Source organism: Hippoglossus stenolepis, chromosome 15 (assembly GCF_022539355.2).
Source record: "Hippoglossus stenolepis isolate QCI-W04-F060 chromosome 15, HSTE1.2, whole genome shotgun sequence".
NCBI lineage: Eukaryota > Metazoa > Chordata > Actinopteri > Pleuronectiformes > Pleuronectidae > Hippoglossus > Hippoglossus stenolepis.
In genome coordinates, this window is record NC_061497.1 from 4372566 (window position 1) to 4399292 (window position 26727).

Here is a 26727-nt window from a genome sequence, read left to right on the forward strand (position 1 = left end):
ATCCACTGTAGATTAACAGCAAAGCATGAGTAGGTAGAAGGAAATTTGATTCACAAAGTCTGAACACATCATTTGTTTTGCATTAAAAACAACATCACTTTTCTGCAGATTTCAAGCGTTTGAACTGAAATGGTTCCCTGCTCTTTCCCTCCACTTTGATCGCTGATGCCCTCCCTCCCTTCCTCCTTCCATCCATTATTCCTTCCATCCCTGCACTGGGGCTGTTGCCATAGAGACAGGTTGCCAAGCCTCTGACAGTGGAGCCGAATGGGTTAATTGGGAGGTGGGGCGTGCGCAGCCCTCCAGACGGTTGTAAGCTGTCCTTTGCCACTGGTCTCCAGGGACCCCCTCTCAAAAGTGAAAGCCTCTGCTGTTTAGTATTCACCCCCCTCCACGTCGATCCAGGAGCTGCATCTATGACTCTGTAGTCAACAACGTGGGATTGTGGGAATTGAGGGGGGGGTGCTCCTTAGCTTTAACTGAGAAAGACATGTCTTCTAAACCACTCATCTCATCAAAGACAGAACATAACGCCTCTGTTCCCTTCCATCTCAACCAAAACATACATGTATGCATGGAAATCAAACCTTGGCTCTGATCTAAACTTCTTCTTACATCGGTACCTTCTGCTGCCTCCTGTCAACACTGTAAACATGTCTCTGTGAATCATGGAAGCCATTTTGCATTGATTATTAGAGCTGAAGAAGTGAACCAGCAGCACCACCAAGTGTCGGTGTTCATACAGAACAGGTTTATTGTCACAGCACAAGTACTGTCTGTACCAGTAAGAACAGAATGAATATTTCAGACGTGTTACAAACAGTTCACTGAACGTGTAATGGTAAAAAAAAAAAAAATAGCAGCTAAAAGGAAAAGTGCATGAACATTATTGAACATGGTGTAAGGATATTGGACTACATGAATATGATCATTTATACGTACTGTAAATGTGTAGTAGTTATATATAGGCACATAAATATATAGTCATTACATCATGTGCCTGTTTTCACTTCTCAGATTGTAACTCCATTATCACATCTGTTTCTTCTAAAACTTTACATTTTTGAAATATGTAACAAATATAATTTAAAATATTAGTTTTAAACATCCATCTCTATATTTGACATTTCAGTGTAAAACTAACAACAACTACGATAATTTAAATATATTTTAATATATATATATATAAAGTGGGCAGGTAAATATTAACATCATCTGTACTTCATTTATTTTTCCATGTGCAAAGATTTGCAATATTTTAATCAGCTCTAATGTGAGAACTGCCAAACAGTGGCATCTAGTGGCGACTATGCAGTAATAGAATTTATTTACAGTTGTTTCCGAGTTCTGTGACTTTGGTTGTGGGTGCTGCTGCTGCTGCTGCTGCTGCTGCTGCACCCTTAGGTGTTGAAGACAAGGTAGGTGAAGTTCTCCTGCTTGGGTTTGACACTGAAGTTGTAGTGTCCGATGCGGTTCCTCTGGTAGTAGAAAAGGCAGACGAAGGCACCGATGAAGAAGAGCGACAGACCGACTCCCAGACAGGAGAAGCCGATTATAGTAGCACTGTCATACTCCTGCTCCAAGTTGTCTGAAAGAGCATGAGTCAGATAAGAGTGTTAAGAATCAGTAAATACAGAATCAATAGGAAAATGGCTTTGAAAGGTCAAAACCCTCTAGAAGGAAATATTGTATAAATACTAAACCAAACTATTGCTGAGCATGCTTTTTAATCATCTCATGAGTCCATTATGAGAGTAAAATGCAATTATTAATTATTGATAATTCACTTCAAATGAAAATACCTCAAATTTATTTTCATCAACCTGGCTTTTGAGATTGTATAATTTCCATCAAGCTACTTAAACTTTCCTCTCCACCAGACTGATTATAGAGAGAGCAGCACCACAGTCGTCATCCAACTGAAGGCTTGGATAGTTTCTCTGCTGTAACAATTCAGCTCGTCAGAGGCAGAGCAGGAGCTGAGACTGTCACTGTCACTTCAGGGGGAATTCTCTTTTTTACAGGCTCACACGTCATAACACAAGAGTGACATTTTAAATTATAGACATGGTCATTCCCTGTAAAAACACTCACAATCAAAAAGTCTTTGTATAGGTCCAGAGGAACCGTAAGCTGTTCCCAGTCTGTTCATAGATCGAGTGGTTCTCTGCAGACAGTCCTGCAAGAAAACACAAGAGAATCCTTCACTGTTCTTCCTCTAATCTTCAACATTCAAACAAAGAGATGCATAAATAAGATAGATAGATAGATAGATAGATAGATAGATAGATAGATAGATAGATAGATAGATAGATAGATAGATAGATAGATAGATAGATAGATAGATAGATAGATAGATAGATAGATAGATACATAGATACATAGATAGATAGATATAGAGATACATAGATAGATACATAGATAGATACATGATACAAGATACATAGATACATAGATACATAGATACATAGATAGATAGTGCCTTTATAGTTTTAAATAGGATGTACTCACAGGCACACAGGTGTCTGATCCAATCTGGACACAGATGTAGACTTGGCAGTGCAGATAGATCACATTCAGGTTGACGAAGGAGAAAATCTGCACAGACACTCGAGATGTGCTGTGGTTCCCGTTCATCAACACGTCGGTGTACGTGTTAAAGGAGCAGCTGTGGAGAGAAGGATGTCAGAGATGGAAACAGAAGTGTCTTTTTTGTATGACTGCATCTGATGTGGGTAGAAATGGTGTCCAATGATTGTTGTAATACATTTGATTTCATTGCTATGAACATGAAAACCTTTCTGACTAAACTGTGGCGACCTGGATCGAAGGTGCCTTGGAGGCATTGACAGCACTGGGCTGACTGTTGATTTCTTGTTGACACGACATGGTTTTTGAGATTTGCTTTGAAATCAATTGCAAACTGCTTTTTTTGTATAAAGTTCTTTGAAAAAGATCCTCCCTCCATTCCTTCATTGATCTGTTCTCCTGTAAACCTCAATAATCAATATTATGGGATGCTTTGCCATCTCATATTTCAAATTTCTGAAAGATGTAAAGGTTTTGTTTTCCTCTTTATAATGTTTCCTCATGGGTTGTTTATCTAAACTGTATGCTTGTAATCCAGTCATTCTAAATCTATATTCATATTTTGTGTACTGGCATATATGTGTATATACATCTGCATCACTTGTGTAAGTGTAAAGTCATATACAATAGAAGACCAGGGGGTAGATGCCTGTCTAATGTGTAAATAAGAAGCTACAGCCAGGACGTGGTTTGCTTAGCTTAGCATAAAAACTGTTAACAAGGGGTAAATGGCTGTTTAAAGTGACAACATTCTTCTACCTGCATACATGTCTACAGCTCAGTACATAATATGTTATTATCTTGTTTGTATAGTCCATACAAAGGCCAAAGTGTAAATAATGACAAAAACTTGGTACTGTCTGTAAGGAGAAAACAAACATGATATTATGTGTTAATTACAGATGTTTAGAGGTGCTGGTAGACAGATTGCATGACCTCCAGATGAGTCAGGTAAGACCTGCTGCCACTCTTCAGGCTGAGCTGCAGTTTTAAATATAAAGCAGCTGCAGCTACAGTCAGCAGCTGTGGCTTTATATTCCACAGGCATATTAGAGAGTTGTATCAATCTTCTAAGACTCAGCAAAAAAAAGTAAATAAGCGTGTTTCCCAACATGTCAAGCTACACCTTTAACAGAAAAGGCAACACACATAGTATTCTGTGGGTTTTTTCAGAGCTTGAATACTGAATTTTGTGTTTGACTCATCATGATTAGAACATGGGGGAGTCTTCATATAACATCACAGATTTTATTTAGCAGATTACAGCTCATGAAGCCGAGCACGTGTTCTTAACCTTTTTTTAGCCTGTGAAGGTATTTTTAGGTCTCAGAGACCACCTAGCAATTAGTGTTGTCATGGAAATCTGAGCACCAGTTCCATTGGTATTTTATTTTGAAAAGCATGAAGGGAGCTCCACACTGACTATAATGGGGAAAATGTCATGAGAGACCATGGTAGCAGTGGTTTTATTTATGTTAATATTAATTTGAAATTTCTTGTTATAATATTGTATGTTCTGTTTTGCTATCCCTATGACACAATTAAATAAATTGGGGTCTCAAGATAAAAAATTAAAGAAGTCAATCCTTAATCGAAACAAAAACATAATATTTAAATAAATAACATATTTTAAAGAAAATAACGATACAAATGTTAATCTGTGAACTGCCAGGACCCAACTGTAGGGTCTGACTGCTAGGTTGAGGAGGTATTCTGAAGTGTGTAGTTATGGTAGTAATGTAGTAGTAGTAGTAGTAGTAGTAGTAGTAGTCATAGTATTTGTAAAATAATTTGTAGTTATTATAGGCAAGGTAGTTTTATTTATAAAGAACATTTCATATGTAGTTTGAAGGTGGTGTACAGGGACGTTAAGAAACCGAAATCAAAAAGGAAGGATTTACAAAGAGATTACAAAGAGAAGAATAAAAGATGTAGAGAAGAAATAAAAATGATTAAATTGTATAAAAATGTAAAAGGTTGGAGTTATGTTAAAGTATTGGAATAATATAAATAAAATAGATAAAAAATATTTAATTAAATTAAATTAATTACAATTGTAAAAATAATCCTAGTACCATTGGGCAATTGGTTCCAGCACTGTGCTGATTGTTTAGATTTGACCCTGGGCCCCACTAGCTGACCACTCCCCAGTGATCTCAGGGGGCTGGTATGGTTACATTGCCCTATCATGTCTTAAGTATTTAGGGTCAGCTCCATTAATATATTTAATTAAATAATAGAAACTGTTAATCTAAGTGAAACAGTGACAGGGACATTGTGCTGGAGGTGGAAACAGACCTGTCCAGAACAAAGGTGTAGCTTTGGGTATCTGCAGGATTCAGGGTGGGAGTAGCCCAGCACTTGTTGATGACTACTTTAATCTGCTCTGAGGAGGTGTTCAGGCTGACCTCCACCACCACTACGTCCTCAGACGACAAGCTGTAGTTGTGGGGCAGAGGGACTGTCCCATTCATCAGCTGCACCGTCACATGGAACGACCCCAGGCCCATGATGACATCTTTGATAATTTCATACCTGTGGATGGGTGAGAACAACATATGTTCAGCTATAGAATCAGCTGGGACACAATCTTCAATTGAACCCTTAGCTTTTTGAGGCAAGTACAACACTCAAAATAATGTCCTTTGGTCCAGGAATTTTTAGAAAAATGTTTCTAGGCTACATTATACAGTACAAACAGTCAGATTAACATTAATCACGTCAACGTAATTAAGAGCACTTTGTTAATTTCTCATTCTTGATATTGCAGGTGTGAACTGATGCCTCTGAGCAGTTCAGCCACTTCACCTCTCTCAACCCTGAGTATGCCGCTTGCATATTTTGATTGTTGGCACATAAAATCGTATTTTTGCTATACTATTATCTCTTCGCCTGTGCTCTGCCAATTGAGTCCACCGTTCCTTTAAAAGCATAACAGACAGAAATCATGTTTAGCATACCCCATAGAGCCAAAGTCAGCAGAGATAAGCATGTTCTTCATGTAGGGACACATGATGGGAACCTCCAGCCGAACTCTGGGTACCTCCACAGTTCCACTGGGTGAGATGTATGGATCCATGGTGTTGAACAGGGTCACAGATGCTGTGTAGTAGGTTTCATTCTAAAAATAACAAATGTTGGAGGCAGATTGGGTTGAATGCAATTGAATTGTAGAGACAGAGAAAGAGCAAGAGCAAATGCATCAGAAAAGAAAACCCACATGTGTAAGTATAGTGTCGCACTCATTCCAGGCCACGGTCAGCTGGGCATGGGTAGCATTGCTTTCGTTGACGCCACATTCCAGCAAGCCCAAGTACAGGGCGCTTTCTCTGATTTTGGTGTTCAGAAGAAATTCTCTGGCAACTGTTACAGTGATGGACGTGACCCTGCACTGCACTGAGATGGCCCCTTTCACAGAGCGGGTTGTCTGGGCCAAAGCAGTGGTTGTAGCAGCAGCAGCAGTTGTGTTGGTAACAGTGGGTGCAGGAGTAGAAGTTAGGGATGTCATTGTAGTATTGGTGTTTGTTGGGGGTGTAGTCATGTTTGTTTTTGCTGTAGTCATGGTTGTTGGGGTCGTAGCTATGGTTGTTGGAGCAGTAGTCATGGTTATTGGGGCAGTAGTCATGGTTGTTGGGGTCGTAGCTATGGTTGTTGGGGCAGTAGTGATGGTTATTGGGGAAGTAGGGATGGTTATTGGGGCAGTAGTGATGGTTATTGGGGCAGTAGTGATGGTTACTGGGGCAGTAGGGATGGTTATTGGGGCAGTAGGGATGGTTATTGGGGCAGTAGGGATGGTTATTGAAGGGATGGTTATTGGGCAGTAGTCATGGTTATTGGGGCACTATTTGTGGTTGTTGGGTTTGTAGTGATGGTTGTTGTGGCAGTAGTAGTGGTTGTTGGGGCAGTATTTGTGGTTGTTGCAGCTGTAGCCCTAGCTGTTGGGGCAGTAGTGGTTGTTGTTGTGGCAGTAGTAGTGGTTGTTGGGGCAGTAGTCATGGTTATTGGGGCAGTGGTCATGGTTATTGGGGCAGTAGTCATGGTTATTGGGGCACTATTTGTGGTTGTTGCAGCTGTAGCCATAGATACTGGAGCAGTAGTGGTGGTTGTTGGGGCCGTAGTCATGGTTGTTGAAGCTGTTGCCATGGTTGTTGTTGGGGGGTTAGTAGTGGTTGTCATTGCAGGAGTAGTGGTAGCTAGAGTGGCGACAGTTATGACCGTAGAAGTGGTTGAACCCGCTGTGGTGGGTGTGGCTGTAGTAGAAACCATTTCACTCGTTGTTATAATGACAGTGGTTATCTCTGGAGTGGTTGTCACTGTGGTTAAAGCTGGATCACTGGTTGAGGCCGTCATTAGAGATAGAGGGGTTGTGCCAGCTGTAGAGAATATTGCAGGTATTGGTGATGGTGTGATTGTCTCCGAGGAAGCATTTGCTGCACAAGACAAGACACTGCGTTACAAAACACAAAGATATTCTCTTCACTAGATCTGTATAAAATCAATTCATACCTTGACAGGCTCGCCCAGGCCTTTCTGGGTTGTCGTCTGTAAACGTGTCCGTGCAAACACATGTGTAAGAGCCCAAGGTGTTTGTACATGTAGCCCATTGGGAACAGTCGTTTTCCCCTGATTCACATTCATTAAAATCTACAAAACAAATCATTTTGGATCAATAACTTTGATGTTGTTTTTAAGTCTTGTAAAATGTAACTGCAACTCAATAGCATGATTTGGTAAACCCCCAGGACCTGGCAAATGCCCAAGTCTTTTTAACCACTGCCCCCTTAGATCCAAGTCTTCAAGTTCTTACCAGGATAACCACGATGACATCATTAAGGAGTTTTCCATACTCAGAGATGAGTATAACTAATGTTGAGTAACTCATCTAAAATACTGAGGTTTAAAATCAAACTTAGGCTACAGCTGAAAAGTCAGAAGAGAGTCCTTTCTTTAACACTTTTCCTTGAGCTTGATGGAAAATGTCATGAGGTCAAGGAAAGTTGTGAAAGACAATTCATAAGGACAATCATGATGCTAAGAGAATCAATCTGCACAAAGCTGCATCATCAATACATTTTACCGATATCTCCTTTCATAAAGAATGTTCCAGTGTATCCTATGACCAGTGACCATAGTCATTTAAATTAATTTCGAGTTGCATTAAGATCATTCTCAACACTCAAATATAAAGTTTTTAGAACAGCGAGTAAAAAGACGTACCAGTTATGCTTGTGCTGTTTCTATCCACAGTGTATCTGGAGCTGTTCATCAGGGAGTTCAGCAGAGCCAGGGACACATTACTGATGTCTTGGCTTTGGCTTGGGGTGAGGATGAGGGTGAGGGTGAAGTTGACCACCACACTGCCCGCTGAAAAGCTCCTGATCTCAATCCTCACCAAGAGCTTCATTTCCGGAGACAGAGACTGGTAGATCTGTTTATGGCAGAGATACGCGCATCAGTCTGAGTGGGTGAAACAATAAAGCTTGCCAAAATGTTCATGTTTAAACCGTGTGAAATTCTTTTCAAAGCTCACATTCCGTCATTAGATGAGCCTTGTAATGCACCTACCTCCTCTATGATACTGGCAGTGAGGTTTTTGTAGGCCTGGCTGCTGGAGTTGTGCAGGTCAGCAGTGAAGTTGATGTTGGTGAGTCGAGTTGTGACGTCAAGAGTCTGAACATCTACAAAGAAAAGCCTTACTTTGTACAGTTAACATGTCCACAACTAAATGTCAGCTGTCTCACCAGCCTTGGGCCTGTTGGTTAAATAAGGTTTCCTTCATCACACATTAGCCATTAAGGGAAATTATTATCCCTCGGGGTAAGAATCTGTGGCTGCATCCTTTCATTTAGAAAGGAAATTAGAAAGTCAGTGTCTTCTCCTGTGGCTGAGGGAAATCGTCCTTCTGTTAAAAAAACATACTACTAAAACTAGAAAAAGAAACTTAAATTTATCTAAAATATTCACTCTACAGCAGCAACTTAAGGGCTGTTCTTTTTTACTACAGCTGTGGCTGAGGAGGTAAAGCGGATCATTCACCAACTTGAAAGTTGTTGACTCAATCCCCAGCTCCTCCATTCTGCTTGCCTCATATTCTTGGGCTACTCTGTCAGAGTGTGAATGTAGATGTGTGATAGTAAAGCACAGCATACAGTAGAGCTCGGATTAATGTGTGTGTGAATGGATGAAAATGATTTGTTTGAGATTGAAATTTACCATAACTAATATTGTAAGATCTACAGTATATTAACAATAATTTGCTGTAAGTTTTGAATTCATGACACAACTGTAGCCTATATAGTAAATAAGGACATTGGAAGGTCAAAGCCACTGGAACAATCAGTTCTTACCTGTCTTGACCAATACATGTTGGGTGACCCCTTCTCTCCCGCAGGCACTAGGTGTGACAGTGACGTTGTAGAGCCCCCCAGGCTGCAGTCCCCTCACCTCCATCATGGTCTGATGAGTTTCCAAAGGGTGAATGACCTCTGACCCTTTCCTCAGAACAACCCGGTAGGTCTGGTTTGTCTGAAACTGGCTGGACCAGTACACGCAGAGGGAGGTTCCGGTAACGTTAAACGACATTAAGGTGGTGATGCTGGGAGGAGCTGGGAGGTGGTGGTGGGTAGGAGGGGAGAGATAGGGGCAGTGAACAGGTTTATGATTTATTCATTGGAGTTAATAAGTTTGACATTTATTGGGAGATATGCTGGTGTACTTTCTTGCAGATTTAAGTGAAATTTTGTTATACTATTGCCATGCCTGTGTGCAGTGGCAGATCTTGGGTCAGGGGCCACAAAGGAGACACAATGTCCACAGAAGGCCCAATTATATATCCAACAACTCCTAATACAGTATGGTGCATATTTAAGACATCCCCTGTCTACTGTTAGCTCCATAGCTTTGAGCAAAGCACATATCATTCAATACATTTTTTTATTTCCTTCCTCACATTGTCTAGTTCAAAAAAGGTGACAGGGGCCCTTCAGAGGCCAATCAGATTTCAGCTGACCCCACTCCAGGACCCGCCCCTGTCTGTATAGTAAATATAAGGCTATAATTAGATACTTAAATCAACTAGACGACAAATATTGATCGAAAGAAATAATGAGAGACATTAGGGATAGTTTTTACATTTGGACACAACAATTCCTACTCTGGCTCATAAATCGTGAATTTAGAGGTCGACACAGCCTTAACGAAGACAAATAAATATTTCTTACAGCATGTGGTTGTCGGAAGACGTAACTCCTCAGGTGAGCTCATGCTGGTGTAAGGCGCAGAGCTCGTCCACTGCAGAGCATGTGATGAATTATAAGGGACAGAGCTTGTATTACTCAGAGCTGTAGTCATGCTGATCTCAGAGGAGTTGTAGGTAACAGTGGTGCTGCTGTCTGCAGGCTCCTGTGTGGTGTTGGGGGCTGGAGTGTAGGCTGTGGTCATGGGTGGAAGGTGGGTCAGCGGGGTCTCTGTGCTGGTCCACACGCCATCATCAGCTATAGGAACAAAGCACAGAAATCAATGATGAGAAATGTTCCTTCGATCCATACATCTTAGTTTTAAAATAAAAGGTGTATTATTGCTGATTTTAAACTTGCCACTGCAGATCAACTTACTACCATAAACCAACAGGTAAATCCATCCATCTACACCGCTTATCCTTTTCAGGGTCACAAGTGGGCTGGAGACAAACTGAGCTGAGATTGAGCAAGATAAGGGATTCTCCCTGGACAGGTCACCAGCCCATCACAGCACAAACAAAGGTAGGCTGTGTCCAAAATCACTCACTGATCCAATAAATAGTGAGCCATTGTGTTGTGCTGTCCGAATGTTGAGGGACATTTTTCCTACCCTATAGTGGACTCATTGTTTCCCAAAGTGCATCGTGAAGAGTATTGTAAAGCCAATGGTCACTTACTGAGCAATATATACCATCATGCATTGTGCTCACGGCATTGACAGGACAGAAAATGGCAGAGAAACAAGGGGGGAGAAGGCAGCAAGATGAGATCAACCTGTAGAGGTTGCTATCTGCCTTTTACCTAAAGTATTATTACTAAATGAGCTCACTATATAGTCCTATAGTCCTACATAGAAGTCAATATATGGTGAGTAGGGGGTATTGGATGAGTCGGACACAACCAAAGACCAACAATCATTCTCCAATTCATTTAACTGGACTGCAGGAGGAAGCAAGGTTATCTGGAGAAAAGCCACACAAACATGGGGAGAACATGCAAACTCCTCACAGAAAGGCAAAGATGCTAATCACTGCACCCACCCACGCTCCGCCACTAACAGATGAATGATAAATATATATTGTCAACACACACATACTTGTATATTCAAGAGTTAGAGATGTACATTGGCCACTGGACTTGTTTTTCTGGACTTGCTTGTTTCACCTCTCATCCAAGAGGCAAACGTCTTCAAGAGCCACCAGCAAGTCCAGTTACCTATGTACACTTCTGAAAATACTGGATGATAAAGAATCTCATACTCTTTGTGAAGATACTTACTGATATAATGCATTTCCTAGTCCCCTACCCTTAGCTTAACCATTGCAGCTACATGCCTAAACCCCACCCTTATCCTAGCCCACGCAAATCTAATTCTAACCTCAAACTGCTTGAAAGTGAGAATGAGTCAATATGTCCTCACTTTCCCAACTTGTAGTTTCTTAAACCTCTCCACACACACACAGACACACACACACACACACACACACACATAAAGTCCAGTTTAAATTTTGGGTATTGCAGGACTAACATACGCAGACTAAAATCATTCACACAGAGTCACTTCTAACTTTAAGCATAACAAATACTTTAAATCATCTAACCCAAAGACTTAGCTAAACTAAACCTGAACTTAAAAACATGTCTTTACCTTAAAATGTAATTATTTACATTATTGGAACTTCTGTCCCCTTGAAAAAGAGCAGAGGAGTCTCTGTAATGTGACTGTGTGAATGGATTTAGGTTCCCACAACATGAGTTAAACACACACACACACACACACACACACACACACACACACACACTCCGTTTCACCTGTACAATGGGCTCCAGGGTTGCTAGGCTCAACATCAATGTATCCTTGATGACAGGTACACTGGTAGGATCCCACTGTGTTGTTACACTGTGCTTGAGGGGAGCACTGATGGAGAGCAGACTGCACACACTCATCCACGTCTGCAAATACAGACGCATGAAAAGGGTGGAGTGGAATTCCAGTTACACACATACAGTACAAATCATAGGCATTTGGACAGTTACACATTTTTGTTCTTCCTCGTTCTAAACAAAAGTGCTAAGTCTTGACAGTATGAGAACAATGAGAAGAACTCCCACACACTGTCTCTCGTGCTGCTGAAATATTTACTGGTAACAGCGTCAATCTGACCTTGATCCAGGTAACTGATTAATATTTCAGCAGTAAACGAAGACAGTGTGTGGGAGCTCTTCTCATTGTTCTCCAGTTGCAACTCCCTCACACGTGCCTGTCACTCATTCAGCTGTGCAGAGATTTTTCCAAAAATAAAATCTCAGAAATATGTAAAGAACTGTGTGAAATCTGTAACCCCAAGGTTTAGGGGCGGACAAAAAACACATGTATTCTCACTAAATGTGGAAAATCCCTCGCAGTCATCACTTCCTGAAGTCTTCAACCCACACACATCAGCGGACACTTTGTGTAGCCCATATTCACACAGCAGCCATTTTCCTCTGACATCATGCTCAGTGTCAGAAGCTCAAAATGCTGTCATGAACAGAATAATGTGGTACTGCTGTGATCCCGGTTTATAAGTCATTAATACAGAGAATCTGACAAACTGTTTTAATTTCACTGCAACTGAAAGGCAAAGGACAATAAAATCTGGATGAAAGTGAAACCATATGTGAAGGTTGAACAATACATTTGATCTATCTTCAGCTAACATTGGACACCAGCTAATGTGAATATAAAGCTCTGGTTGATTTGATTCTTCATTATCATTTTGCTTTAGGTCATGAACTGTGCCATTTTTCTCCACAGTTTTCTCCTTCAATCATATTGATAAAGATTGATTTTCAGTTTCAGCCATAAGACATTGTTACAGAATTCTACTAGTTTGTTTTGGTTTTTTGTGTCGGGTTTGTTAGTGACCTGCACACTTTCTGTTTTTCAGGTTTGCCAGGTGTTTGCATCTTGTGGTGAATCCTCTGAGGTTCTGGTCATGAACTTTTCTCTTGATCATTGACAAGGACACGTGTCTGTCCAAATCCATGTTTACACACCTGGCTCTTCAGTATTACAAAACTTTGGCAAACTCACAATCATCTGTCTGATGGATTTTTACTTTTAAGCTTAATGATTATCTTCCTCATCTTCTGATCTAAACGTATCTTTTTATAATTGGTTATTTTTACTGGGACAATATGCAATTAAAAGCCGTTGCACCAGATTTATCGCGTAGCTCATTAGCTATATAATAATAATAATAATAATAATAATAATAATAATAATAATAATAATAATAATAATAATAATAATAATAGCAACAAGAGTACTATAAGGCACCACAATACATAAAGGTCCAGTGAATACAGGACTGTAGTCTACAGGTGCCCAATAAACATTTAGTGTCAAGGTGTCCAATCACTTGGAACTTTATGCTGATGAGTTATAGTTGTGTTTGGATAAGGAGTAATAATTGTAAGATGTAATGCCAAAACTGAATATAACACATACTATTATGACAATAAACAACAAGCCAGAAACATAAGAGAAATACATTTATACTGCGATTATACGTGCTCAGGTAAATATGAGCAAGGTGAACTTCATTCACTTGTCTGAGGTGACCGTCAATAATGATACATTATCATTTTGGCATAAAAGGTTGAATAAGATTTTGTGTAGATTGGAAATCACCTGTAAGAGAACATTTTGAAGGCAGTTTGATGTGTCTGTGTGTCTGCGTGATGGAGAGCTTGTTACTGTGTTTTTTGTGCAACACTAACAAGTGTGACTGATCCAGATTCATGATTAATATCTTGTGCGTGCATTTGCATGTGTGTGTGTGTGTGTGTGTGTGTGTGTGTGTGTGCGTGCGTGCGTGCGTGCGTGCGCGGGTGTGTGTGTGTGTGTGTGTGTGTGTGTGTGTGTGTGTGTGTGTGTGTGTGTGTGTGTGTGTGTGTGTGTGTGTTGCACTTGCTCTGGTGTTATTTTCCGCTATAGCAGGAAACATCCCACAGATGACTGCCACTCAAATAGAAGTGGTGGGAGAAGGAAACTGTGGTGCGACTGAGTCATTTCTTCCTGAACACTGTGTTCTCTGCAAAATGAATCATTCTCAACTCGGCAAGAATGTCATTTCTCTGAAGGACAAAATAAAAGCCCTGTGCAGCTTCATGGAGACAAACACAGTCGAGCCTTCTCACCTTCCACGGTTACAGATGTCACCTCTTGTATGTGTTTCAGGAGCAGATGCAGCTTTGATGTGACAATGTGCAGTGTCAGAGTGGAGTTGCAGACGATCAGCAGTGACGTTGCAGTCCTGTATGGATGCACAGGCCACGAGCTGAGGTAATGGACTGAAACCTCATCAGGCTGCAAAGCTCCAGTCATCTATTAGTGGTAGAGGAACAGAAAAAACTCATTTATCGCAGAAGAAAAATAATCCTAGCCTGATATAGCTGATATAGCCTAACCTCTGATGAAACCTTGGTATATGTTCTATAGTGTAATCTCCCAATAAACAGCATCACTAGACCAGGTATTGTGACAATAATAGTGGCAATAACTGGCCAGAGGTCTTCACAGCATACAGTCTTATCACAGATTTCATACATACAAAGTTTGTGGCAGAGTTTGTTTCAACATATTCAAGGTAGTTTTACCATTGCATGTAGTAATCGTGTGTGATTCAGAAGTCCTTCATCCTCGGACAACAGTTGCTGGTGATCTGTCTTCACCGTCACTGTCGCATTCCATCGGTATCCTCCATTCACAGAATAATTAGCTGAGCCTGAAAGTCACATTAAAAGTGATCACAAAGAATAAGCCCATATTTTCTCACTACAGCCTTGTGGCATCTGGGGATGGATGAATATTGTGAGTATGGAAGGCAGGTGAAACTTATAGTTCACTTAAGTAGTATAAAAGTATGGCCTTTCTCGTGTTTAATAGAAATGTTGCCACTACTTGTTTGATCATAAAAACTTAGTTTCCATTAAGAACTTAAGATGATGTATCTTTCTATGTAAAATGATTAAAAACTTTCAAAATTCTATCAAACTTAATTTGGAATAAAACCAGATATAGAGATTGCATCTCAAACATTACAGCAAATAAACTAGGCTGACGAAGTATGTAATGACAGTCGTTGCTGCAAAAAAAGCACAAATCCTTCTCCCTTTTTGCCCTTAAAAAATACCATCATAATTTTCAGATGCAGTAGCTGGTTTGCAGTAATGTCTGTAATTTATTTGGTTTTTGAGATAAAATGATGGACATTAACATTCAGTTAATCAGCAAACCTCTGATGTACTGTCTGACACTGTCTGCATGGCTAAAACCACTGAGGTTTGGGTAAAATGTAATCCCTTAACATATGACTTTACCAAAGAAAATATACAAGGCGGTTGATAATGAATAACAATCATTTAGGAATGTGCACTAACTTGAAGGTTGAATGCAAAGAGAGCGACCCAGTCTCTGGCAGCATTTCTGCCAGCCTGGGCAGTCCATGTCCCACTCACAGTCCTCTGATACGGGACAAAGTCCATCTGCAGTTGGACATGAGCCTGGCTTGGCGATGAGCTCTCCAGTCCTGTTTACAGCTTCATTGAAAGGAAATGACAGGTTGCAGACCATATATTAGCAGCAAGATACTTGCTGCAGTGTAGTTTCTGTGCTTCCATCTGGTGCCTCGCACACAGCAACACACACCCAAAGGTCACGCTGATTACTTGTCTGACAGCCCGAAATCGAATGATGTTATATCATCAAATATTACAAGCACAAAAACAACTGAAATCTGTGAGCAAACAGAACAATTAGTGCTCTTCTCTCATCCTCACACGCAGACATGCATAAATGGTGTTGGATACACTTACACAGGGCGCAGTAACGACCGACTTGTACGTAGCCATCGCAGCACTTGGTGACCAGCTCCGTCACTGTCTTGTGTTCTGTCTGAGAAACCATCTTGTAGACAGTCACTTGACATGTCTTCCATAGGAGCCAGCCGCCACAGTTGTTTGTCACAGTATATGGAGCCTTGTGCATCACCAGGTAACTCACAATCCTTGTCTCGTTGTGAATACAAAGATGGTAGCCAGATGGAGACAGACTATTTCCTGGAATAAAGTATATTTTGTCAATTTAACTTCCTTGCTAGTTAGCCTCTGGCTGCCGAATGACATCTTGTGACCTCTTATGTCTCCAACACTCCACCTTGATTTTGACTCATTCAAGTATTACATCACATGTCTTACTATATGTTAAAAATGAATTGTATAGGTAAAGCAAAAAGTATACATACTACTAGTATAGTTACACCTACACACCATAATCTTTTATGACGATGCATCAATTACATGTTAATCCGTCATCTGCATAGAGGCCTACCTTCATAGCCAATGTTTTGTCCCCTACAAAGAGCCATCAGAGCCGCCGCCACCCAGATGGAGAACGTCCAACTCATTTTCACAGATCAGAATCTCGAAACTATATTTAACGACCACATTGTACGTGCATGTTTCTCTTTGAGATGACGCTAACTAACTGTTCAGGGTGTATTCAAAGACCAAATCCTCTGTGGCTCTGTCTTCCTCCTCCCCTCGCTGCACCATCAGTCCCTGATGGACAACAAAATCATGGCAGCCAGTGGGTAAGTATTAGATGCGTATTAATATCTGTAGTTATTTTGTACTGAAATTGCATTCATTTTTGAAAGCACGTAAACAATTTCATATCTTACATTGCCATAATTTCAATGATAAGTGAGTGTGTATATCACAGAGTGAAAAATCCTTTGGTTCACATAATGTGTACAAATGAAAATGCCTTTTTTCTCTTTTGTAGTATGTACAAGTTGTCATTTTACACATTTTTGGCAGTATTAGGGCCAGTAAACATGTTTATGATGCCAGGGAGACAGAGATGAGGGATGGGAGGAGTCAAAGTCCCTAATGACTTGGTTTCCACACAGGTAACCATGGCAGTGCTCGCTATGCTGCTGGCACTAACAGCCTGTGTCAGCCATTAATGTCAAGTAAGGAGGAGTGAGAACTTCCCTGCCATTTTCCCACATGTCTTCATTCTCATGATATGAAGGAGCAGCGGGAGGCTTAGTCTGTCAGAGATATGTTCTAAAATAAGATCAAGATTCTGTCATCACGCCATCATCAGTGTGTAAGCCTATGTGCATGTTTGATTAAAAAGAATATAACAGGTCCTCTACATTCTGTATTCCGTTTCATACATATTTTTATCCTTCATAGTGGCAGTGATTAATATAATCACTGATTAATTCAACAGTAATGAGGTGTGAAAATGTGCCTAATTATACTTGGTTGTGGCACGGTGACTGGGTACAAGCTGATGCACTGGAGCATGTAGATGTAGGGAGGTGCAGGGCTACAGGCAGAAGTCATCTAAGGTCAGAACACATTCAATGGTTTCACCACAAAAAAAATAGAATAAAACGTTGTTCTATGAAAATAAAGATCATGAGGGGCGGTGCATTCAAGTGCTGCTGCTGACTGGGTCACAAGACTGTTGCCAGGTACTGATAACACTGGCTGTCTAGGACTAGACCTGTAGGCCAAATAAACATGGCAACGAATCCCCACTGGATGCCAATAATGACACAAATCTACTACCATGCTAGACTGACTTCCGTTCAGTCTTGACCTATCAAGTTTCATTGGGGTTGGGGGGGCATGTAGTTACACCGGTATTATATCTGCACCTCACAGTTTAGACAATGTCAGACTATATACTACATATATATATATATATATATATATATATATATATATATATATATATATATATATATATACATGTACATATGCACATATAAAGCGCGCGCAAGAGAGAGAGTAATAATGATAATGAATAAAGCAGTATTGGATGGATGTGTGTGTGTAAATGCTTCTTCTTAGGCACATTTATTTGTATAGAGTAATATCATACACAAAGGTTATTCATCTACCAATAATCAATCAATAAAATAAGACTTTAAGTAAAGATCATGACAATAAAAAATACTGAAATAGTCAAACATTTAAAAAGTATAGAAACAGTTTTTTTAAAAAGCACATCACTAACATTGTAAATATTCCACAAATCACTCAGTCCCTCCAAACATTTACTTTCCAGTGAGAAGTCTTCATTTAACTCTCCACTCTTGGGCAGATTGCTCTAACATGTTATTTAATGTCCAGAAAAATATAGTTATAAACGTATTATTACACTATAATAATAACAAAGGAGCAGTCAAGTACAGGATGTGTTGCAGAAACGAGGACAACGTAACACAACTTTACATAATTGTAACAGTAAGTTTCCATTTCTCATCATAAATAGGTTGGTTAAAACCAGCTGAGTGACAGTTGAAATCAAAAACATGACCTATCCCTTTAAAAGAGCCCCGGTGTCGACTCCTCCGTTAGTCCCGCCTCCTGCTCCCCGCGCAGCCTATCACAGCGCGGCGCACGTGACGATCGTTCCTTGCGATGACCTCATCCCTGGTGTGGGATGACGTCAAATTCAAGATGGATGGAATCACGACCAGTGCGCAGAAAGCGACACAACAGTGAAGAAAGTGGCGGCGGTGCGGAGGAAAGAGCGTATTCACGACGTGCAGGGTAAGTGCGGACACACCGGGAAACTTAAGGTTGACGCAGCAGCGGGGAACGCAGTTGGCGGAGCGCTGATAAGAAGAAGCTTCTTTCCTTTTCCTCCCTGACGTAACTGGAGGGGGTGGGTGGGTGGAGGGGGTTGTGCTGCTGGTAAACCTGAGCGGATACAACCTGTTAGCCAGCGACGGAGCCGCGTCGGGAGCACAGGACTCTGAACTGAACCCAGACACCCTGAAGAGAAACCTCCACTTCCAGCAGGGCTTAGCGGCTAATTCACCCCCCCACCCCCCCCTCCCTGCCCACAGTCAGTCAGCTCCGCGCCGTGTTTTCACCGCGGAGCACACCGAGGGGAACGCGCTTAACTTTTTCCCGTTCTCGCTCAGACAGCATTATACCTTCAGCGTTAACGTGGAGGCGGAGAGGCGGCTCCGTGGCCATTAAAGCTCTCAAACGCCGGGCTGTTCTCCGACCTCGCTGCCACATCTCGGCTGGAGAAGTTATTTGTCCTGAGAAACGGGAGCCACGTCTCATGGATGATCTAATGCTGAAAGCCTGACTCGACTTCCTCATATCTGACGCGGCTCTCGCCATCACCGCTGCTCTGCGAGCTCGGTTCACACGGAGAGAGAGAGAGAGAGAGAGAGAGAGAGAGAGAGAGAGAGGCCACAGAGGCCACAGGCTGCTTGTTTGTTTCTGCTGAATGAATGAACCGATTACAGCAACTGTCACTGTAGTCAACATGTCTTCCGGTCACAGTTTTCAAAATAAACGTGCTTTATGTGTTAAAAGAGAGTACATTTGAATTCGAAAGTAAACACCCGATAGATGCCTCTCAGTGTAATATCTGTTTGTGACCATGTTACTCAGTACTTGTTATGTTGTGACTTGTGTTGTGTACAAATCAATGCAACAATTTGAATAAATTGTTGCCACTGTTTAATGCAAATATATTTTATTACCAGTTTATTAGGTATATTTACCTAAATCTAATGCCATTTCCCTTATTACCTTATCCATGTGGATGTTCTCACGGCACCACAGACTACTCTCCAGGTTATCAGTATGATATTCCTCAAGGAGAAGAGTTATTGCATGACTGTTGCATTAGACTGCATTACTTTTAGTCAGGTGTACCTCTTAAAGTGGTAACTTGGTGCATGTTGCAGTAATGTCCGGAATATTAAAATAATGATAATGCCTTTACAATACATCATATAAAAACACAAGAATGCTTTGCTTAACAGCAGTAGACACAAGGTGGATTCAAGATTCAAGAAAATTATTGTCATCGTGCAAGCACAACAAAATTACAAAATTGTCATCATCAAATCAAATTGTGCCTGTTATAAAGATTTTCTAAGGAAAATATACAAATGTAAGCAACTATATGATAAAAATATGAAATAAGCAAACGAAGTATAAGATAATCTTCTGTAATTAAATACAAGTTGAGGTAATGAGGGTGCAGTTAACAGTAGGAAAATAGAGTAAAGTGACTTATATTATATGTCTTATATAGAGTCTTTACGATCTGTTTCAAGGGACATTCACCATCTTGTCCTGTATTCTAAAATAATATTAATATTGTTCATTTTGGACGAGGTGCGAAAGCCTGTAAATGTCAACAGGAGGTGATAATCTGGGGGAGACATCACAAACATTCAGCGGTGAAAAGTCTTTACTTTAAATGTAAATTTACTGCATTAGTTATTGAAGCTGATTTGACAGAGTTAAATTTTCATGCTTTCTGACTACCAACCTGATGTAAGGCCCATAAACATACTCAGTGTATGTCCTTGTGTGTCATTGTGCACCATGTATGGGTAAAGAAACAGGTTCATCTGACTTCTAGTGATCATCATAAACAAGTACTAGTACAAATAAAAACATATAATTTAATCTTTAATTAGGACATTCTTTACAACGTCAATAAACAAAATTATGATTGAAGATCATCATGTGTTTAAAGTACGGCGTGGCAATTATTTTCATTATCAATTAAAGAAAAACATAAGCAGGGTGATGCATACCATGTGCACACACTTTTTTATATATTGTAATAATGCCATTTCATAACGATGTCATTATAAATTACTGTACTATATGACATCACTTTCTGACTCCAAAATATGATGTCATTAATACTTTATTGCAGTAGTCATTTACTGATTTCATTGTGATGTCATGATTATGTCATTATCCTACTATATAATCATAAATCATTTTTTATTCTATATAAGCTTTGGGTCATTTCTATAGTCCTACAGGATACCTGGAAAATGCATTTTTGAATACATGACACAATTGTGACATTTGTTTGTGAATTCTTCATGACGTCACTTATCAAATGACCTCATGAACAGAATATCTTTTATTACAATCGATTCTTCATTTTTGCCATGGACTTTTGTGTGAAGCACTTTGTAACCTTGTTTAGATAAGTGCTATACAAATAAAGTTATTATTACTATTATTATTATTATTATTATTATTATTATTATATGATAGGGAAATCATTTTCTGGGCAATATAAGCATCAGATTGTTTCTCTATTAATTCTGAAGATCATGGAAACATTTTTTTTTGGAACATATTCTTTTTGACGTTTGACCGATCAGCTCCACAAGTTAATCATCTGGAGATGCTTGTCTCTGTGAAAATGTACAACAAATCTGTTGAGTGCAAACTTAATGATAATCTTTATTTCCATTCCTGCATTATAATAAAATACTTTTTCCCTTTTGTTTTTTTCAGCCATGGAGAGCCTAGTGCATTACAGTAACCCCTCCCATGCCCTCTCAGTGTTTGGGGTTCTCAATGAGCAGCGACTACGGGGCAAGATGTGCGACGTAGTCCTGGTCGTGGCAGACCAGAGGTACCAGGCACATAAGTGTGTTCTGGCTGCCAGCAGTGAGTATTTCCAGTCCTTGTTCACACGGATGGATGCAGAGTCACTGAAAGTTGTAAACCTGGACTTCTGTGAGCCCGATGCCTTCGAGATGGTTCTGAATTACATTTACTCCTCCTCGCTCTTTGTGGACAAAGGCAGCCTTGCAGCCATTCAAGAGCTGGGCTACAGCCTTGGAATCCCTTTCCTCACCAACATTCTGTCAGCACGACCCCATGCATCGTACTGTGTGTCTAGAAAAAGGCTTTCGTTCTCTGAAGGGGATGAGAATGATGTCCAAACAAGGAGTGTCATTGTGTGCCGGGTGCGGAATGACACAACCCATCCCTCTCGCTCAAATTATCAGAGGAAAACATCAGAGAGATCATTATCTCCCCACTCAACTCGGGAGGCTGCTCAGCCACCATCAGAACACAACTCGCACGAATCAGTCAGGAACTCTGAATCCATCAAAAGGAAATCAACTGATCAGAGGGAAGCTGCTGAGAGGAAGTCCACCAATCCTTACTCCTCCATATTAAAAGGGAATTCATCACACATGACATCTGTGAGGCCTCAGCTGACATCATCTGTGTCTTTCAGTGATGCTGAAATACAGCACGTAAGGATGCAGTCTGACATTGACCCAGGTACTAAAGAGGAGAATAAGGAGCAGGACCAGCTCTACCACACCAAAGTGCCCTTTGAGGGTCAGGCCGGTGAGCCAAGCCAGACCATTGACAGGAGCGGGCCACTCATAAAAAGCCTCCTCCGAAGATCATTATCCATGGACAGCCCCGTTCCAGTCTTCTCTCCCACGCTGGAGCTGAAGGAGCTGCAGAATCGAGAACAGTCGGTTGTTAAATTGGCATCAAAAGTGTGTGGGCCAGAAACATCTGCTCATAATGGTAATTCCAAAAAAGCATCTCCTCTGGTTCTCAGGTCAAAGTACCCCAGCACGTGTGATGAAGAAACTCAGGTAGAAAGAGAGGTCAGTGTGAAAGCTGAGCCAAGCAGTCCACTCGCAGACCCCATGGACATAATCCGGATCACAGTGGGAGATTCTTTGCCAGTCAACCTTAAAGACTTGCAAACCAACTATGACCAAGGATCCAGGATAGACTTCAATCCTCTGGGGAAAAGGAAGGAGAGGCCAGACAACAGAAGATATCCTTTTAAGAAGAACAAATTTTTTAAAGAACGTACCCTCCCACCTGATGAGAACATGTCAGAAACAGTACCACAGAGTGTCAGCAGTGAATCTAATGAGAACAGTGCAGAGCTGTCTCACAACAAGATTTTCAAATGCTGGAACTGTCTGAAAGTTTTCAGGTCTAGTGCTGGACTACATCGTCATGTAAATATGTATCACAATCCCGAAAAGCCGTATGCTTGCGACATCTGCCACAAGCGCTTTCATACAAACTTCAAAGTGTGGACACACTGCCAAACTCAGCATGGTGTCGTACAAAACCCAGCCTCGTCCTCCAGCTCCTCTGTACTGGATGAGAAATTTCAAAAGAAGTTGATAGATATTGTGCGGGAGAGAGAAATAAAGAAAGCTTTGCTTTGGAAGCTAAAGAGGAATAAGCAGGGCTTCCAGTCTCCAGTACTTAACAAGAAGAGATTGAGGCCCAGCTACATATGTCCTTACTGTGGGAAAGTGTTTGTGTTCCAGTCTCAGTACAGACAGCATTTAAGAACACATCCTACAGACAAATCTGACCAGGACACAGCAAGTGAGAGCATCCTCTACCAGGAACAGGATGAGATCACTCAGCAGAAGAACACAGACACTGGTGTTTACTCCTGTAGACTCTGTAATATGAAGCTGTCATCACTCTTTGAACAGGGCGATCATGAGAGGGGCTGTCGTCATGCAACTGTATGCCCGTACTGTGGCCTCCGATTCTCAAGTCCAACTGTCAAGAGGGACCACGAGGCTCACTGTAAGTACAAGAAACTGACGTGCCTGGAGTGTATGCGGACCTTCAAATCCTCCTTCAGCATATGGCGCCACCAGGTGGAGGTCCACAACCACAACATGATGACGGTGAAGGACCAGATTCACCTAAAGCACGAGGAGAACAGTGAAGAGGCGTCTGAAATGCTCATAGAGGAGCATTACAGTGATGAGCCTCTCGCAACTGGGAGCTCGAGAGAGAACATTGGTTATAGTGACTCCTCAGGGCCATACATGTATGATTCAGAAGACTCATCATCCTATGTGCCTGAGGACCTGAGCATGGGTCACCATGGCGAACTGGTGGTGAAGGAGGAGCCTTTAGAGGAGGCTGTGAGTGAGATGGAAAATACAGAAGCTGCCAAAATTGGGTTGGAGGAGCCTGGTGTGTGGCCATGTGAGAAATGCGGAAATCTTTTCAGCTCTCGCAAAGACCTGGAACGACACCAGGAGCTGCTATGCCACATCAAACCATTCATCTGTCACATCTGCAACAAAGCCTTCAGGACCAACTTCCGCCTTTGGAGCCACTTCCAGTCCCACATGTCCACTGCAAACGAACCTGGAGCCAAAGAGTTCGACAGACACCCCTCGCCCCTGTCTCCCTCCCCTCCCATGACTCCTCAAAACCTGGAGCGCCACTCTCCGCAGGCCACCGTGCTGAAATCCGCGCAGCCGCCGGCGCCAGCTGCTGCAGAGTTTGCCGAGGAGTCCAGCAGCCCAGAGCCCTGCAGCTCTTCAGCAAGCAAGACGAAGAGACCCGAACTAGAACGGCAACCCAGCAGCCACAGCCCTCTGTCAAGGTCAGACAGCATGGAGAATCCAGGTGGCACTCAGGAATCAGACACACTCTTTTACCACGCACCGTCTCTCTCTGCCCTGACGTTTAAGAGGCAGTACATGTGTAAACTCTGTCACAGGACCTTCAAGACGGCCTTTAGTCTCTGGAGCCATGAGCAGAGTCACAATCACATGTAGACCAGTAATATCAGTGCATTTTCATGAGAGACGATACAGAATATCCGAATAAACACACCTCAGCCTACAAAAGGAAGACTTTGAATGTATAGCTTGTTCGCTTGCCTCCAATGTCATATATTAAAGTGGCCATGCTCATTAGAGGTGTAAACGTGAATGTGCAATCAAGTGCTAGAGCCCTGTGTGAGATGAAATGATCATAAATGGTTTATTTTCCTTTCAAAATGATCTGTTTCAAACCTCTTTTAGTTGTACACTAGTATTTATCTATCTAGGTGTTTTGAGATAACAAGGTACAGAGTTGCACCAGTCGGCAAACGGAGGTACAACTACATACACTGTTGTCTCAGAGTGTGAAAAAAGTGCTTTAAAGTTTTGGAGCTTGCAGTTGAATTAAATATTAGTGCTTTTCTGCTTTTGTGTCAGATCTATCTCTTGATGTGAGTCACATCCCTTAAGGTAATATTGGTGGCCTCAACAATGTATTCAATATGCACTTTGTTTAACACTTTTGTTGTTAAATGGGGTGGTTTAATCCAAAATTGTAGCTATAGAGGTTTTAGGCTGCAGAAGTAAAAAAAACAAAACATGACTAGGCCCAGCAGTTTGTGTTTTCTTTCTTCATACTTAGCATTCCTCTGAAATTTGTTGTCTCATATTTGAGCCTCAGACTGATTGACCTTCAGTATAAAAAAGATGTTCTAACACACAGTTCTGCACATCAGACTCACCTCAGACACCCTCTGGTTTCAAACATTGCTTCTCAGTATGCAGCCTTGACTAATTGCTTACACTCAGTTCTGAAAGGTCACTGTATCTTCCTCATAGTCAGTCTGGTGAATCATTTTTTTTTACAAGTGAATGAGTCAGTGCAATCAAGGGTCATGAGATTTGAGAAAATTGTGTTTTTTTTCTCCACAGGTAAATACATATGTTTCCAAATGTTGCTGAAGAAAATCAAGTGTAAAAAAAAAAAAGGTGCTCAGACCAGCTTATTTGGAAAAATGGGGAATATTACCAGTGAAGATAATGGGCAGGGTTGATTTAAGAGTATCCTAAATACTACATTAACATCATTCAAGTATTTGGCTCATCACTTCACCTTCTAGAAATCTGAAATATCCGCAGCAGGCAAACTTTCAGACATCTTTGATAAAAGCACACTGCAGTATCATAATGCAACATATGGTTGAACTCAGTTAATGAATATGAAAGTTCTAATATTAATTTGTGTATATTAGACTCTACTCCTGCTTCACTAAAGTCTGCTGCCCCAGTGCAGCATTAGCAGTGTTATGTAAATACTCATACACTGATTTGTGCAATCGAACAGGTGGTAATGAACCGAGCTTTACAATGCTTTGGTGGCCTTATGCAAATTTTCAAATGCTTTGTCGATATTGTTTCACATGAAAGCACAACAGACGACTTACAACTCAGGCATTTAGATTTTTGGTGGTAAAGTGGAGAAGAGAGAGGCTGATCTTTTTTCTTTTCTTTAATGGTGAGAGAATGTTTCTGCTTCCTAAAAGTTTATTACTAAAGATTGTGTTTTGATTGTATTCCAGTTGTTCCACAGTTGTATTCGCGTACTAGTATATTCTGCTTTCGCTTTACTGATTGTCTTAAATTATTAAGATTAATACTATTTGGAAGATGTTGATTGCTCAACAAAATTTGTTTTATTGTTTTTCCTCTAAATGAGTGACTCTAGCTGCATTTTGATGTTTAATTCATTGGAGAGATTCTGTATTGCGAAATAGTGCTCTTAATTTCCTGTGAGAAACACTTTTATGGTTTCACAGAAACGACTAGAATTGTGTATATGGAAGTGTTTGTATCTGCGATTTTGTACCAATTTTGTTAGTAAAGAAAAGTTTTATCTTTTTAGTATTCCTGTGCTCTCACTGCAATAATTAATACTGTTCTATTTGTATCAGCATCGGTTGTATTATTGTTGCTTTTGGAGATTTGCAGTCGTTTTGTGCTTAGGCTTTTCTACAGTTTTTGTGCTTAATTTCTGTAATAAAGAGTAACAATGGAGAATACATGTACAACCATATGTGGTGTTTGAATCATTTAGCTTCATTAATTTAGACCGTAATCAAACAACCTTTATCCATGTATGTTAGATCTTCAACAACTCAATGATCTTGATCTTTGTCACACTTCAATCAGTCTGGGGCTTCTCCTTCAAATGTTTTGACTCTAAAATGTAAAAGAAAATGGCTAAAATTGTCCACTACAATTCCCCACAGCCTAAAGTGATACCTTCAAATGTCTTGTTCTGTCCAAAAACCCAAAGACATTTGTTTACTGTTATGTATAACTAGAAAAAGTATTAATTGTTGACATTTGACGAGCTATAACCAGTGAATGTTCTGCAGTTTAACAAAAAAAATATTTGTATATTAATTGCTGAAATTTTTTTCTTTCAATGGAGTAATAAGTCACTA

General features: G+C 40.7%; 2 protein-coding genes across 2 annotated transcripts; one reads left to right on the top strand and one right to left on the bottom strand.

Moving 5' to 3' along the window:
• Positions 1–1388: 1388 nt before the first annotated feature.
• umodl1 (uromodulin-like 1) lies at positions 1389–16398 on the bottom strand. The gene is made up of 19 exons (XM_047343572.1): positions 16204–16398; positions 15690–15932; positions 15255–15413; positions 14472–14599; positions 14013–14199; positions 11611–11780; positions 10740–10788; positions 9810–10082; positions 8937–9194; positions 8155–8267; positions 7807–8017; positions 7096–7233; positions 6424–7019; positions 5810–6382; positions 5550–5710; positions 4888–5124; positions 2512–2668; positions 2095–2179; positions 1389–1588 (listed from the first exon to the last, which is right to left on the bottom strand). The coding sequence occupies exons 1-19, from the start codon at positions 16277–16279 to the stop codon at positions 1401–1403; spliced, it is 4002 nt and encodes a 1333-aa protein (XP_047199528.1). The 5' UTR covers positions 16280–16398; the 3' UTR covers positions 1389–1400.
• A 1919-nt stretch (positions 16399–18317) lies between these two features.
• zbtb21 (zinc finger and BTB domain containing 21) lies at positions 18318–26555 on the top strand. Its single transcript, XM_035179147.2, has 2 exons — positions 18318–18449; positions 21198–26555. Exon 2 carries the CDS (start codon positions 21200–21202, stop codon positions 24269–24271), a length of 3072 nt encoding a protein of 1023 aa, XP_035035038.2. The 5' UTR covers positions 18318–18449; positions 21198–21199; the 3' UTR covers positions 24272–26555.
• Positions 26556–26727: the final 172 nt, after the last annotated feature.

Bases quoted from the DNA above. Each gene is read 5' to 3' on its own strand.
- umodl1 (XM_047343572.1), bottom strand. From the start codon at position 16,279: ATGAGTTGGACGTTCTCCATCTGGGTGGCGGCGGCTCTGATGGCTCTT. The intron at 9,195-9,809 runs GTAAGAAATATT...ACCACCTCCCAG, and splicing joins TCTTCCGACAACCACATGCT to CTCCTCCCAGCATCACCACC. The intron at 2,180-2,511 runs GTGAGTACATCC...GTTTTCTTGCAG, and splicing joins GATCAGACACCTGTGTGCCT to GACTGTCTGCAGAGAACCAC.
- zbtb21 (XM_035179147.2), top strand. From the start codon at position 21,200: ATGGAGAGCCTAGTGCATTACAGTAACCCCTCCCATGCCCTCTCAGTG.